General features: G+C 36.5%; 1 protein-coding gene across 1 annotated transcript in view; it reads right to left on the reverse strand.

The window, feature by feature from the left end:
- Positions 1-5,847: 5,847 nt before the first annotated feature.
- ak5 (adenylate kinase 5) overlaps positions 5,848-14,997 on the reverse strand; it is a 113,991-nt gene continuing 104,841 nt past the window's right edge. Inside the window, exons 13-14 of the mRNA XM_052134509.1 lie at positions 14,422-14,616; positions 5,848-7,697 (exon numbers count right to left, since the gene is read on the reverse strand). Of these exons, the coding sequence (XP_051990469.1) occupies positions 7,632-7,697; positions 14,422-14,616 (261 nt within the window). The 3' untranslated portion in view covers positions 5,848-7,631. The remainder of the gene's footprint in view (positions 7,698-14,421; positions 14,617-14,997) is intronic.

The raw sequence follows: 14,997 nt of genomic DNA on the forward strand, positions 1-14,997 counted from the left end.
TTGACCCTAATCCCAAAACATAACTATCTCTAAACTACCTCTTTCCTAGAAGTACATTGTATGAAATGCTGTAATGTAATGCCGCGTTCCAGACGAGGTCAGAAGTGGGATACCAGAGTTGAAATTTCCAACTTTCGGCCTCTATCACAGTCAATTCACAGTCACATGTACTCATAACAAGATGGCACCATGGAATATTTTGTGTTCAGTGTTGGCTAAAACATAAAATTCATGAACACAAAATGCTTGTGTTCTTTTATATTGGATGGTTACACATTTCCTGCAGTAAAAATGCTTAAAAGTTTGTTTTTATGTTTCACAAAACCCAGCTTTAGGTTATGCTCACTGGTCGCCACCATCTTGGAAATTATGTCAAATGACACTCCTCGCGGGGTCTGGGTTAAACGATCTATCTCGACTTCACAATTTGGATGTCTGGCTTCGAGTGGCTTTCCAGTCATTATTTTGAAGTTGGATGTGGGAAAATTGCAATTTCTGACTTGTCTGGAACGCACCATTGGTACATAGTAGTAAAAAGGATAGATCACCAAAAAAACTTTTTTTTTACCTTCATGTTGCTCTAAACCCATATGCCAGAAAAGAAAATTTTAGGCAATATGTCAGTCTCAGTTACTATTCCCTTTCATTGCATAATTTTTTCCCCATACAATGAAAGTGAATTGTGGCTGAGGCCATTCTGCCTAAAATAGATTTTTATGTTCCACAGATTAAGTTATACGAGTTTGAAACAACATGAGGGTGAGTACATGATGACAATTTCCATTGTTGGGTGAACTAGGCCTTTAACCTCATGCGACCCCTCGTCCACTTGTGTGGACGTTGTATTTTGGCTTCGCTGTACGCAACGCATAATTTAAGTGAATAAAAACAGACTGAATACTGTTGCCAAGACTCTAGGCTGTCATTTAAAGGGTTACCTTCTGCAGCACCGAGTCACGTGACACAACAGCATGCCGTTGATTTCCTTTAAGTGTTCCTACGGATGCAGTGGCAACAAAAGTGCCTCTGGTAAGAAATGTCTTTAATGTTTTTTTTCATTGAAACCTGTTTGGTTGTAAAGAATAGAGTCCCTAGTATCATTATATATATGCTGCTTTAAAAAAAATCTGTAAATTTTTCGTGTGCAAACGCCCTGATAAACATGATGTCCACATATGTGGATTTTGGGACATTATTCCCTCAAAAGTAGAAAAAAAACATGTTAGTTATTTTGAATAACTTTCAAACACATCTGTGCATCATTTCGCTTCATTTTAATATACATTTTGTTACAGCTGCAATATGATTCTATACATTAACATCAGTTGATGCATTTCTATATATTTGCTGTGCAGTTTCACATTAAGAATCAATGGGTTCATCCAAAAGCTGAAAAATTTGCTTGTCAGAGGCTTTATGTGGAGTTAGGATGAGAATAAGGTGCATTTCAAACTGTTCTGAGACCAGTGCAGACTGACAGCACACTGGAGGTTAAGTCATTCACTAAATTAGGGAGCAATGGAGCATCCTATAGCTTTATATGCAGCAAAGTGCATTCAATCCTAAAATTCAATCAAAAGTTGAATTTTGCTGTTTCAGGCTGCAGATGATGTTTGAACCACTAAACATGTTTGGCAGACATGGGACAATGTTAATTGGTACATTCAAAATTGTATAATGCAACATTTTATTTTAACATGGCTGGCAGTGATTGGATGATGTTGGACATTATTTTGAATAATAAGTATTTATTCAGCTTTACAGAAAATCAGATATAATGTCTGTAGCATCTCAAAAACATGAATAACCAGCACTCCTGGAAACATAATTAACAATTTGATGAAAAAATTCGGACTTTCTATAGCTTAGTGCTATTTAAAATTTCACAACATAGTCCCGCTGTCCACATATTTTGTATTTATTTTTTTGCTTGTTGGTTAGGTGCGACTAGTTACAAATTAAAAAAGAAAATAGAAAATGCACACAGCAGTCACGTGGGGTCTCAGGAGGTTGATGAAGACACCTAATACAAAGTGGAACCCAATAATGATGAGCCTAATTAGGCTTGTTAATAATATTATCATACTGCAGCCACCAGAGGGTGGCACGCTATTGATAAATGCGATTTATCTCCGATTTAACGACACAATGAAGTGACTGTTCCTCATGAAGGATTTTTAGAATATCAACATCTGAAAATTAGTGCTTTTACAACTATATTAAAATTACTATTCCCTGGTATATATTTACAAATCAATGTTTTCATATGGTAAACGGGGTTTATCACATTCGCTTTATTAGACTCCTGATTCTTGGGTATTTTAATATTCATGTATGCTGTTCATCTTAAATGAATTTCTCTCCCCCACTGAGTCTTTAAATTTTGTTCAAAATTTCACTGGTTCTACCCACAACATGGGTCATACATTGGATCTGTTTTTATCTTATGGCATATCTGACCATTATTTAATAATGTTTGAGTCTGTCTCTACTTGTCCAAAGAGAGTTAAGGGTGTTTCACAGCCTTGGCTAAATGATGTCACCCACGCTCTCAGACAAGAGTGTAGTAAAGCATCATGCTTCAGGTCTCTTTTGACATCTTAAAGTTGTCTTTAACAAACTATCAAAGAGCAGTGAAAGTAGCAAAATCTAAGTTTTTCTCTAAAGTGATATCTGATACTGCAAATCGACCAAAAGTATTGTTAAATACTATCCATTCTCTCTCAAACCCTATGAGAAATGCTTTTTTGGATGCTTCTCAAGAGACCTGTGATTTTTTTTTTAATTGTTACTCACAAAATCGAACATATTAAAGGTGGATCAACCAATAATACCTTCCCCACCCAGCTCCCTGACTCACTTTGAACCAGTTTCGTCAGAACAGTTAGCAGACGTAGTTTCCAAGATGGAGTCCAGTTACAAGCTGGATATACTATGGAACTTTTTAAAGACGTTTTTACTACTATTAGTTCTAGTGTGATGGCGATAGTTAACAGCTCCTTAGCTAATGGAGTTGTTCCTAGCAGTTTTAAGCATGCAATTCTACATCCTTTGTTAAAAAAAAGTCTTCTTTGGATCCAGCAATACACAGTAATTATAGATTGCCTTTTATTTCTAAGATCTTAATAAAGCTGTCTATTCTCAATACATTTGACATTTTAGACACATTTCAGTCTGGTTCCTGACCCTTGCACAGCACTGAAACTGCATTGCTCAAGGTTACTAATGATATTTTCTCTCTCCATGGATTCAAATGTTGTTTTAGTCTTATTAGATCTTAGTGCCTCATTTGAAACTATCGACCATAGCATTCTTCTCAATCCTCTCGATTGTGGGGTTGGCATCCAGGGCATGGCCCTCCAGTGGTTTCCCTCCTATCTAAAAGATAGGATATTTTCTGTAAATGAAGGGAATTTCTCTTCTACATCAGCTCAGTTACAATGTGGCATCCCTCAAGGGTTCAATTTTAGGACCCTTAATATATCCTTTGTTCTATTTTTTCCTCTTTTTTTCCCCTCTATTTTTATTTTCCAGAAGTACAGCATATCCTATCACTGTTATGCTGACAGTTCCCAATTTTACTTACCAGTGAGCTTAGACAAGAAGTGTTCATTTGATAACATCCTAAATTGCTTGGAAGATATTAAACATTGGCAGGCAAACAATTTTTTTCAATTAAACGAAAGTAAAACTGAAGTTCTGATTTTAGGTTCCACTATGTCCTCCTTACCTGGCCGCCCAGTTAGCTCCTCTGTAATCGAATGTACAAGATCATGTAAGAAGTCTTGGAAAGATTTTAGATTTATCATTCAATTTTAATAACCAAATAAGTGTCATTGTCAAGGGTAACTTTTTCCACCTGAGATCGATCAATACAGTCAAACATTTTCTTTTCAGCAAAGACCTGGAAAATGTGATCCACTCACTAATTTCATCGAGGTTAGATTATTGTAACTCTTTGTCCATTGGCCGCCCTCAAACAGCGTTATCCCACCTGCAGCTTTTTAAAAATGCAGCAGCTAGGCTTTTAACAGGGTCAAGAAAGAGGGATCACATTATCCCTATATTAGCATCTCTACACTGGCTTCCCGTTAAACTCAGGGTCGATTTAAAAATTCTGCTAAATTCTTACAAGACACTATATGGTCTCATACCCAAATGCATTAGTGATGATCTTGTCCCTTACTCCCCCACCAGAGCACTCAGGTCTTCTCATCAAATTCTTTTGAGTGTTACTCATTATCGCTATACATCCGAGGGTGATCATGCTTTCTCTGTGGTGGGTGCTAAACTCTCCCTTACCATGTGAGGTCAGCTTCTTCAATAGCCATTTTTAAATCCTCTTTGAAAACAACATTTATTTTCTTCAGCATTTGAATAGGTCTTTTAATATGTTCAATTAAGTAAATACTTGATGCAGTTTTTAATTTGTTTTATTTATTATTATTATTTCTTTTATTTGCATGTATATCATTCTGTCGTTGAATATTATTGATTGATTTGTAAAGCACTTTGGATCCACTTCTATTGTTTTTAAATGTGCTATACAAATAAATGTTGACTTGACTTAATTTTTTTTATTGTTTACTTTAACAACATTTAATCTATTTGCATAAAAAAAAAATTTGTCAATAAGATATTATGTAGAGATTATATGTAGTCATAAATTCATAATATTGTCTTCACTGATTCTCATTTTAAAGCCAAAGCTAAATCTGATGCATTTCTCGACTGAGGTTTCACACCTGTGTGACGGATCTAGGCCCTGAAAACCGCTAACACATGTGACCGTAGCCCACGCGTGTTATCCAATCAGAACACTTGGAGGCGGTTCTCAGCCAATGGTGTGATTTTGGACGGGACTACCTGTTTGTTTGACCAATGTAAGGTAGGGAAGTGATTGTGAAAACCATTTTAAAATTAAATTTGTGATTTTATGTTTGATGATGCTCAAAAATAGTTTACTGCTTCAATTTTACAGCTGAGAAATGACTTGAATAATTTGTACAGTCTCCTTTCCCACACAAACCATTAACCTCGATGAAAACATTAGTGCTCTGTTACTCTCTGAAGAAAAATTCAAACACATAAACAGATGAAATGTCTTTATTTCACTCTGCTTGATAAGGAAGAATACAGTTATCAGACCTCATTGTGAAATGAACACATTTATAATACCTGTACCCAGACTATAACCGTTTCCTCTTGCTCAGTCATTCCTGCAGTGGTGGACGAAGTACACATACCATGTACTTGAGTTAAAGTAAAGATACTCAAGGTAAAATATTACTCAAGTAAAAGTAGAAGTGCTGCCTTTAAACATTCACTTGAGTAAAAGTACAAAAGTATTTGCCTTCAAATGTACTTAAGTATCCAAGTACTATGATTTTTTATGGCCATAATGTCCTATTATAATTTGTCAAAAGTCTCTTGCTTAACTCAGTCTACATGAAGACTAATGTCACTCTTAGCACACCAATCTATTAATAAAATGATGTTAATTAGTCAGATGAAATAAATATATATATATATATATTTGAATTGAATACATTTTTTGTGTGTTTAATTTTGGAGGGAAGGGGACTGTTCCCATAAGGTATAATACATTTACAGTATTTACTGTATATATTTTTCTCAAGTGTCTATGGTCATAATTATTAACATCCTAATGTTATGATACATTCACATAAACCTGCACAACGCCATTAAATATAAATATATATATATATATATATATATATATATATATATATATATATATATATATATATATACACAGCATGACACATTACACACATACATAGAATATATATATATATTCTATGTTATGGGAGCAACCAATTTCCTCCAAAATTAAACACAAAAACGTATTAATGCAGTGTTTCTGCTACTCCCCAGAAAAAAAATGCTATTATATGCAAGTCATTTCAGTGTCAACATAATAAGCAATGTACATTATGCGTCAATATTTACCGATAATTGCTGCAATAATAGCTGCTGCTCTCTGCCCCGCTTAAAATCGTTGGCAACGCAATTTGTTTGGAACTATTGAGAGCTACACGAATCACGTGACCGCGCGGCGGCGAGATCACTGTCGCAACCGTCTATGTTCGCAACTCTCATGTTTAACGGCTCTGGGGTTCGTTTCCCATACAACGACGTAACTTGCTGCTCCACTACCGTAGTACGATGCACTGTTGTGAAATCAACTTGCTAGTCACGACTGTTTCCCGAAACCGTATTGTCGCAAATTGGTTGTTCAACCACGTTGGTTAATGATGTCACACATGTGGTGGAGTAAAAACTACTTTTAATGAATCTGTTTGTGATCGAATTAATGCTAGATGTTTTGCTATAAATTACGGACATGTCGTCTGAAGACTATCTCATATTTTTCTCAGTTATTTGCTTTATTTCCAGATTCAATCATAGGCTCGTTCTTACGCACTAGAGCACGTTCACACATGCGCACTCTTCAAAAACGGTGCTTTAAATCTATTGACAAACTAAAAGACATAAAGGACATTTGTATGTCTTCTAAATAAAAGATACTGATTGTACTGAATGTCATCTTGCTTATTTGGCTCAAGATAATAATTTAAGCCCACATGTTATAATAACAATAAACTCTGCTTCTAACCACAGGTTGAGAGCTGTCGATCGTTCCAACCACACAATTCTGCGATGCTGTTTGCGAATGTTCGTTGGAACGATGGTTTCGGGAAACACCGACTCGTTGAACTATGATGATAACTACGCTTTTGGGAAACGCACCCCTAGTTCGCTCTTAGTAGATGCCGCCAAGACAAGTTCAAATCAAAGCGCGCGCGCTGTATTGTGATTGGTGGCTCGTTTGAACAGTTACGTTTTTATCCACTCATAAATAAAAAGGAACGACTGATTTTGAAAATGTAGTAGAGTAAAAAGTAAGATATTTGACTTTGAAATGTAGTGGAGTTAAAGTAAAAGTCTCCCCAAATTTAAATACTTCAGTAAAGTACAGATACGCAAAAAAGCTACTTAAGTACAGTAACGAATTACATTTACTTCGTTACTGTCCACCACTGCATTCCTGCATTTAATTAAGTATACAATGGCAATAAATTACTATTGTGGCATGCTTGGCACAATATAAAGCATGAAATTACATAAATTATTTATAAAAATGCTCTCCAGTTGCTGGTTCTTTCATCCCGATCTGTTTCGCTCATTCCAGCGCTCAAGGTTAAAATACTGGTTAAGTGACAGTATAACTTTCTATCAGACTGCAGTAAATACTAAACATGTTTAGTACATTTAGTAATAAACATATTGTGAATGTACACAACATGTACAGAGCAGAGCTGAACCACTTAATAGCATTTAGCATAAATGTTCAATACCAAAAGAGAAACACAATTGGTGTGCCATGGGTAGATTTAATACGCTGGTATATACAGTGAAGGAGGTTGGCGTGAAATGAAAGGTCACCGGGCGCCTGTAGCTGGTTGGTGGTTTTTCAAGTGGACTTGACAGAAGCTGTTATGTGAGTGTGTGATGAACAGTAGTGTAAATGGTTAATGCAAGTCAGTCTGCATTAGATCTGTAGGTGGTGGTTGAGTCCTCCAGGGGGCAGTGCGATTCCAAAATCTCTAGCAGGAGTCCAAGACCAGACAGATCTGCTCAAAGACATCTTCCGGTAGCTGCTCAGCATCAATCTAAACAAACACAGACAGGAATGGCTGTTAGAAATCTTGAGCTGAAAAGTAGGGCATCAATCCACAGGAGAACTGTCATATAGCACTAAATCTAAAAACATGCAGCCACTCTGAATGTATGAAGAGAAGACACACACTGGAGAAGATGCATCTTCATGTAGCGAGTGCTGTGGAAAACTAGTCAGTAAAATGAACACTTGTCGGACGATTTTTTGCTTATAGCCATCACTGAATCATCAGATGTGAAGATAGGGTAGCAAACACATTTTGTGTAAATTAAAGTCTATAGCTCATTACCGCAAGACAAGCTGCTTTGCTACAAATAGTACAAAAATAATGTAAGAAATCACTATCTTTGTGAGAATTGGTCTTTTCACACTCCTACTCTTACAGAACCACAGTGTTCCCACACCTTTTGTCTAATAAATATCCATGACTTTTTTGTGATTTAATATGATTTTATGTACAGGATATTGCTTGGACAAATTATAATTTCTGTGTCTCTTATCTTTGGAATGAACAGATTTAACTGATTGGTGCACACATAATAGGACAAAAATGTCCTTGAATTGTAGTTCAATGAATGAACATAACTAGGCTAATTCTGTTCACTATAGAAATCTCCATGAATTTTAAGATTTTATTAATGGTACTATCATGGTTCTTTAGCATGTACCACACTGTAAACCCTAATGTTGTCATTAATGGAAAAATCAAGTTGTCTTGATTAAATATTACTTGAAATGTCAAGTTTTGGCTCACAACTCAAATATCTATATTTCTTGAACTTATTTTTCTTGAAACTCCATAGACATAAGATATTAAGTGTAAACAACTCATACATTGTAAACAATTTTGTCAGATAAGCTCAATTTTAAAAGTTGATTTGAACTATCTAATGTCATAAAAAGTGAGTTTTCTTAAAACAATCAATTAAGCCAACTTTTATGCCATTTAAGTCAGAGCAACTTACATTTTTAAACGGTGAGCACATACAATGTCATGTTTGGTGGTGAAGGTAGAACATGCAGGCTTTTGAGCATGCTCAGTTTGATCACTGATCCTCCAACACCCCTCCTCCTCTCACGATTCTTTGACTAGGAATATTTTCTTAAAATGTAAATTTGTACATAACACAAGTACATTACAGAAGTACAATTTTAATCAGATGTTGAATTGTATATTATTATATATTGGCCTTACCATACTAGTTGGCAAAATGTTTTCCTGTGAAATGGAAGTTTAAATGTTACTGTTGTAAGTCTATAAAGCCAGGCTCTACCACAGAAAATCAGGAAATTGGGGATTTAAATCTTTGATTTCGACTCATATCTAAGGATGTTATTTATTTGTTAAAGTCATGGAAAGGTCTTGCAAATTCAAGGGTCAAAATCCGGGGAACCTTGTAAGGCTGAGCACTATGTACACATTGTTGCACCTGCTACTGAGCATGCCCACTGGAGAAGCATTGTGGCTGAAGACATTACCCACAATCCCCTGTGCTTGAATTTATTTAAGTGTGTTTGGTCAAAGCGTGCTGACTTATGAGACATGTCAATTTGTAAATCTGTTTTGAATCAAAGACGTTTTTGCTCTTATTTTTTTTCCTTCCATTTTCTTCCAAATTTGGAATGCCCAATTCTCAACGCCCTCTATGTCCTGGTGGTGGCGTAGTGACTCGCCTCAATCCGGGTGGTGGAGGACGAATCTCAGTTGCCTCCGCGTCTGAGACTGTCAATTCGTGCATCTTATCATGTGGCTTTTTGAGCGCATTACCGCAGAGACATAGCATGTGTGGAGGCTTCACGCTATTCACCGTAGCATCCACGCACAACTCACCACGTGCCCCACTGAGAGCGAGAACCACATTATAGAGACCACGAGGAGGTTAACCCAACGTGACTCTACCCACCCTAGAAACCGGGCCGATTTGGTTGCTTTGAAGACCTGGCTGGAGTCACGGTCTTTGTGTTCTAAATTTTCGTTTTTGCAGTTAAAATTTGTGTTTTAGTTAGTCACCATCATAGTGTTCGCTCTGAAGTTTATTTATATAGACGACTCTACTTCTAAAAGTTTTAAATACTTACTTAGTAACCTACATCATCTTTAAGTTAGACCAACTATTTGGTCTCTTGGGGTTCATACATGATCTTATGTCAAAGATCTTAGTTCGCAGATCTTATTTTATTCAGTTGTAACTTAAAATCCAGCTATAATTGTTAAGGTGGTAAAAATAATTTGCCTGAAGTCAAGTAAACTCAAAAATGCCTTGCAACTTTTAATTTTTTACAGTGTACTATTGAGTACAAAATTGAGGCAATGTGCCAAAATAACCATAATCCCTTGCGCTTTATTTAATTGTTTCCTTGGTCAAAGGGAACGTATGGGGACATTTAAATTGTTGTTGTTATTATTAGGAATTCAAAGAGAATTTATTTGAGCTATGTTTTTGTATGATTTAAATTTGAGTCAATTCAATTAAAGGTATTAAGTAGAATCAACAATATTTAAATAGTGAAGTTGAGTTTAGTCAACTTGCATCTAGTTACCTTAACTACTTAAGTTAATTCTATATGAACATTAAGTTAAGTGAACTTAATTACACAAGTTTTGGAGATTTTGTTACTATTGATTGAGTAAACTTTTCTCAATGTAATTAAGTCAACTTATTAGGGTTTTCAGTATATGGTAGTACCATTGTTTTCTTTGAGACACCTTCATGTACCATGGTAGATTCAGTATCATCACATTTATCAAAGTACTATGTAGTAAGATTATATACAGGTGAAACTCGAAAAATTAGAATATTGTGCAAAAGTTCATTAATTTCAGTAATTCAACTTAAAAGGTGAAACTAATATATTATATAGACTCATTACAAGCAAAGTAAGATATTTCAAGCCTTTATTTGATATAATTTTGATCATTATGGCTTACAGCTTATGAAAACCCCAAATTCAGAATCTCAGAAAATTAGAATATTGTGAAAAGGTTCAGTATTGTAGGCTCAAAGTGTCACACTCTAATCAGCTAAACACCTGCAAAGGGTTCCTGAGCCTTTAAATGGTCTCTCAGTCTGGTTCAGTTGAATTCACAATCATGGGGAAGACTGCTGACCTGACAGTTGTGCAGAAAACCATCATTGACACCCTCCACAAGGAGGGAAAGCCTCAAAAGGTAATTGCAAAAGAAGTCGGATGTTCTCAAAGTGCTGTATCAAAGCACATTAATAGAAAGTTAAGTGGAAGGGAAAAGTGTGGAAGAAAAAGGTGCACAAGCAGCAGGGATGACCGTAGCCTGGAGAGGATTGTCAGGAAAAGGCCATTCAAATGTGTGGGGAGCTTCACAAGGAGTGGACTGAGGCTGGAGTTACTGCATCAAGAGCCACCACACACTGATGGGTCCTGGACATGGGCTTCAAATGTCAAACGTCTTACCTGGGCTAAAGAAAAAAGAACTGGTCTGTTGCTCAGTGGTCCAAAGTCCTCTTTTCTGATGAGAGCAAATTTTGCATCTCATTTGGAAACCAAGGTCCCAGAGTCTGGAGGAAGAATGGAGAGGCACACAATCCAAGATGCTTGAAGTCCAGTGTGAAGTTTCCACAGTCTGTGTTGGTTTGGGGAGCCATGTCATCGGCTGGTGTTGGTCCACTGTGCTTTATTAAGTCCAGAGTCAATGCAGCCGTCTACCGGGACATTTTAGAGCACTTCATGCTTCCTTCAGCAGACAAGCTTTATGGAGATGCTGACTTCATTTTCCAGCAGGACTTGGCACCTGCCCACACTGCCAAAAGTACCAAAACCTGGTTCAATGACCATGGTATTACTGTGCTTGATTGGCCAGCAAACTCGCCTGACCTGAACCCCATAGAGAATCTATGGGGCATTGCTAAGAGAAAGATGAGAGACATGAGACCAAACAATGCAGAAGAGCTGAAGGCCGCTATTGAAGCATCTTGGTCTTCCATAACACCTCAGCAGTGCCACAGGCTGATAGCGTCCATGCCACGCCGCATTGAGGCAGTAATTAATGCAAAGGGGCCCAAACCAAGTACTGAGTACATATACATGATTATACTTTTCAGAGGGCCGACATTTCTGTATTTAAAATCTTTTTTTATTGATTTCATGTAATATTCTAATTTTCTGAGATTCGAATTTGGGGTTTTCATAAGCTGTAAGCCATAATCATCAAAATTATATCAAATAAAGGCTTGAAATATCTTACTTTGCTTGTAATGAGTCTATATAATATATTAGTTTCACCTTTTATGTTGAATTACTGAAATTAATGAACTATTGCACGATATTCTAATTTTTCGAGTTTCACCTGTATGCGGAAGAATTCCAGCAACATGATTTGAAACTAGGAAAACCCCAGTTTTTCAGTTTGGAATGTTTCAAAGTCATAAATCACAGACCTTCAGCTAGAACCCCCACACAGTTAAACCAGGCTGTTCTGTGTAAGGTTACAAGGACCATCAGATTTGCACAACTCTAGGACATTTCATCTTAATCTAGCCTTGCTAGATAATGCTGAAAATCACTTTGAACTGTGGTAATGTTTGTACCTGACAAATTAATGATTATAGACTGATGGACCTCTTTAAAGTGTGTGTAGCGATGTGCAATCGCCTATAATTGATAAATATAATCTTTCATTTTGTATGATTCATCTCATTCTACTAAGAATGGTAACTTTAAGGCTTAACTTGATATAATACAATGATGTGTAAAACCAATATGAATTTGTAACAAGGGATTTTTATGTTTTGTTACCTACACGTATAACATCCATAAAAAAATTAATGTTTAGTATGTAAGCATTCACTGGTGTATGCAGAGAAAGCTGATGACAACGAATATCATGTCTCTTGTACCATTCTCAAGATATAAAAGCTCATGATTAAATATGCACTATTTTTGAGAGGGACATTTTTAAGACTCTGGAACAACGGACTATAAATCAACTGTCCGAAAGGACAGCCCAGTTGACCATGTGGCTCTGAAAAGTCACGTCTGATTGGCGCAGGACATCTTTGGGGTTGCGGCCAATTTCAGTTCAAATATTTCTGAATAGGAAGAACAAGCTCTCTTGTCTCTTCTCCTCTTGCCTTTTCATCTTCTCTTCTCTTGGCTCTGGGGGCTCCTCACTCTTCTCTCTTCTGCCTGCACGTGCTGGTCGCTCAGCTGACCAGTAAGATGTCCATGCCTTGTGAGGTCCAAGAAAGCTCTGGACTCGATGTCCCGAGAAATCTCATCACTCTCTATGGCCTCGCTTCAAAGATAACCCCATAATTCATACAGACAAAATCATCATTCATACAGAGATCCAAAACATCGATGGAACGAACTTTCGACCAAGAACCAAGCAACACAAAGAACGCAAGGAAACACCAAAGACACGCAAGTACATCTCCAATATTGTGCTCAAAGTGCTGGAGTATTTGTTAAATACTTTGGGTAATCCGATAGGAAATCGATGTAGACTCAAAGAAGTATAAATGGTTCTTAAAGTATTGTCAACAGACTCCATAAAGTTCATTTTCACTGTACTGATCCTTTATTTCACATTCTGTCACTCTTCTTCCCAACCTGTCTCATGTATATAAATGTGTTAGATTTATGTTTAGAATAGTAATAAAGTTTGTCTGTTTTCAAAGATGATTGACTGTGGTATATTTTGATAAATAATCTCATCCCTGTTTCTAAAAGATTTAATTTCAAAGCTGTACCTTAATACCTGTGATATTATTTTCAATAAGCCATGAAAATAATATCACTCCAATAAGTGAATTAATCATAATTCATTTAATAAAGCTAATTCCTTATAGTAGAAATTGTGAGCTGATGCAGCTATACGTTGTATTATGATTTCAATGGTGGAGAATCTATTAAGACAAATATTTTTTATTTATCTCATTTATAATGGTTGTCGAAAGCAACTAATTCCATTATACATTTCATTACCTAATAAGGTACAATAAGGACAGTTTAATTTAGCTCATAGCTCACATATTTCAAGACCCTAAATTCCCTTCTAAATTTAGCATACCAAATGTCCTTACATATAATGGTGTGAGAATGAGGGCAATTTAAAGTTCACTTCTAAATGTCACAATTCCTTTATTCCCTACAATGGTATTACCATCTGATACCTTTATTGTACCATGTTACAGCCACTGTACTTTTTGGAAGGGCTAAGTCTGGATTTTGGTCCTTGCACTGGCAGAACTTGTCTGATTGACTAAATCCTGCTTTATACTGTATGTCAATATTTCTTAGCTAGCTTGCATTTGGGCAAAGGATTTATCTTCATCCACTCAGACTTAAAAGACTGCTTCCATTTAAAAAAGATCAGAGAATATTTCAAATAGAAATCAGATGCACTAGGGCCAGTCAGATCCCTGAGCCACTTACCTTGATTTGACAGAGTGAAAACTTGGTGACACGACAGACCCAATTCTGGCTAACATTGTGGTGCTTTGTGTAGTCAAAATTATACTTAACTGAGAGGAAACATGTTATAGGTTGAGATGCAAGTACTGGAGCAACATCATGCGTATTCAGGTGTTGATGCTAAAATGTTCCCTTTGAAATTAAGGTCAGAGCAGCCAATCAGAATGCACCATTCGGATCACACATTAAATTGAAACATCTCAGCTGGATTCATGATTTGGTTCTAGATATAGGTTAGTTCTTAACCTAGCTCAAACTGAGCTCACCTTGTGTAGGATTTCTCTGTGTTTATAGTGACTGACCACTGGATTGACCAGACTGCAGAATCCATCCACTCTACGGCGAGTGTCTCTGTCTCGAGCTTCTTTAGTGTGCAGACTGCAGCTGGCCCTCTGCTGCAGACGTCTGCTCATGATGTCTGCAGAACATTCCAGTAACAGCACTATATCAGGCTGCCCTATCTGAAACACACACACATATGCAACTTACTGTGATTACAGGTTTTTGAATGAGTCTGTGCAGGTGTTAATTCATTTGGTGTCAGTCTGGATGTCAGGATTACACAAAAATAAAGTTGTAACATTTTAATACTTCAGTATTCTGAAGCAGATTGTTCAATTCTGTCAATCATTTATTGCATTTTTAAAGTTATTTTAAAAGATGAGTTCACCTGGGGTTAAGAATGAGGTCAATCATCTTTTTTTTCTGCTATTTATTTTAATGTATTACAATTTCCTACTAAAGTGGTCATGCTACACTAAACACTCCAGTTTAACCTGTCTTATAGGTGTACTCAGTCAATTTTTGATTACATCGTCATGGCCGGTTTACACTGACCGCTA

This window comes from Xyrauchen texanus, chromosome 9, assembly GCF_025860055.1.
Source record: "Xyrauchen texanus isolate HMW12.3.18 chromosome 9, RBS_HiC_50CHRs, whole genome shotgun sequence".
NCBI classification, from domain to species: Eukaryota; Metazoa; Chordata; class Actinopteri; order Cypriniformes; family Catostomidae; genus Xyrauchen; species Xyrauchen texanus.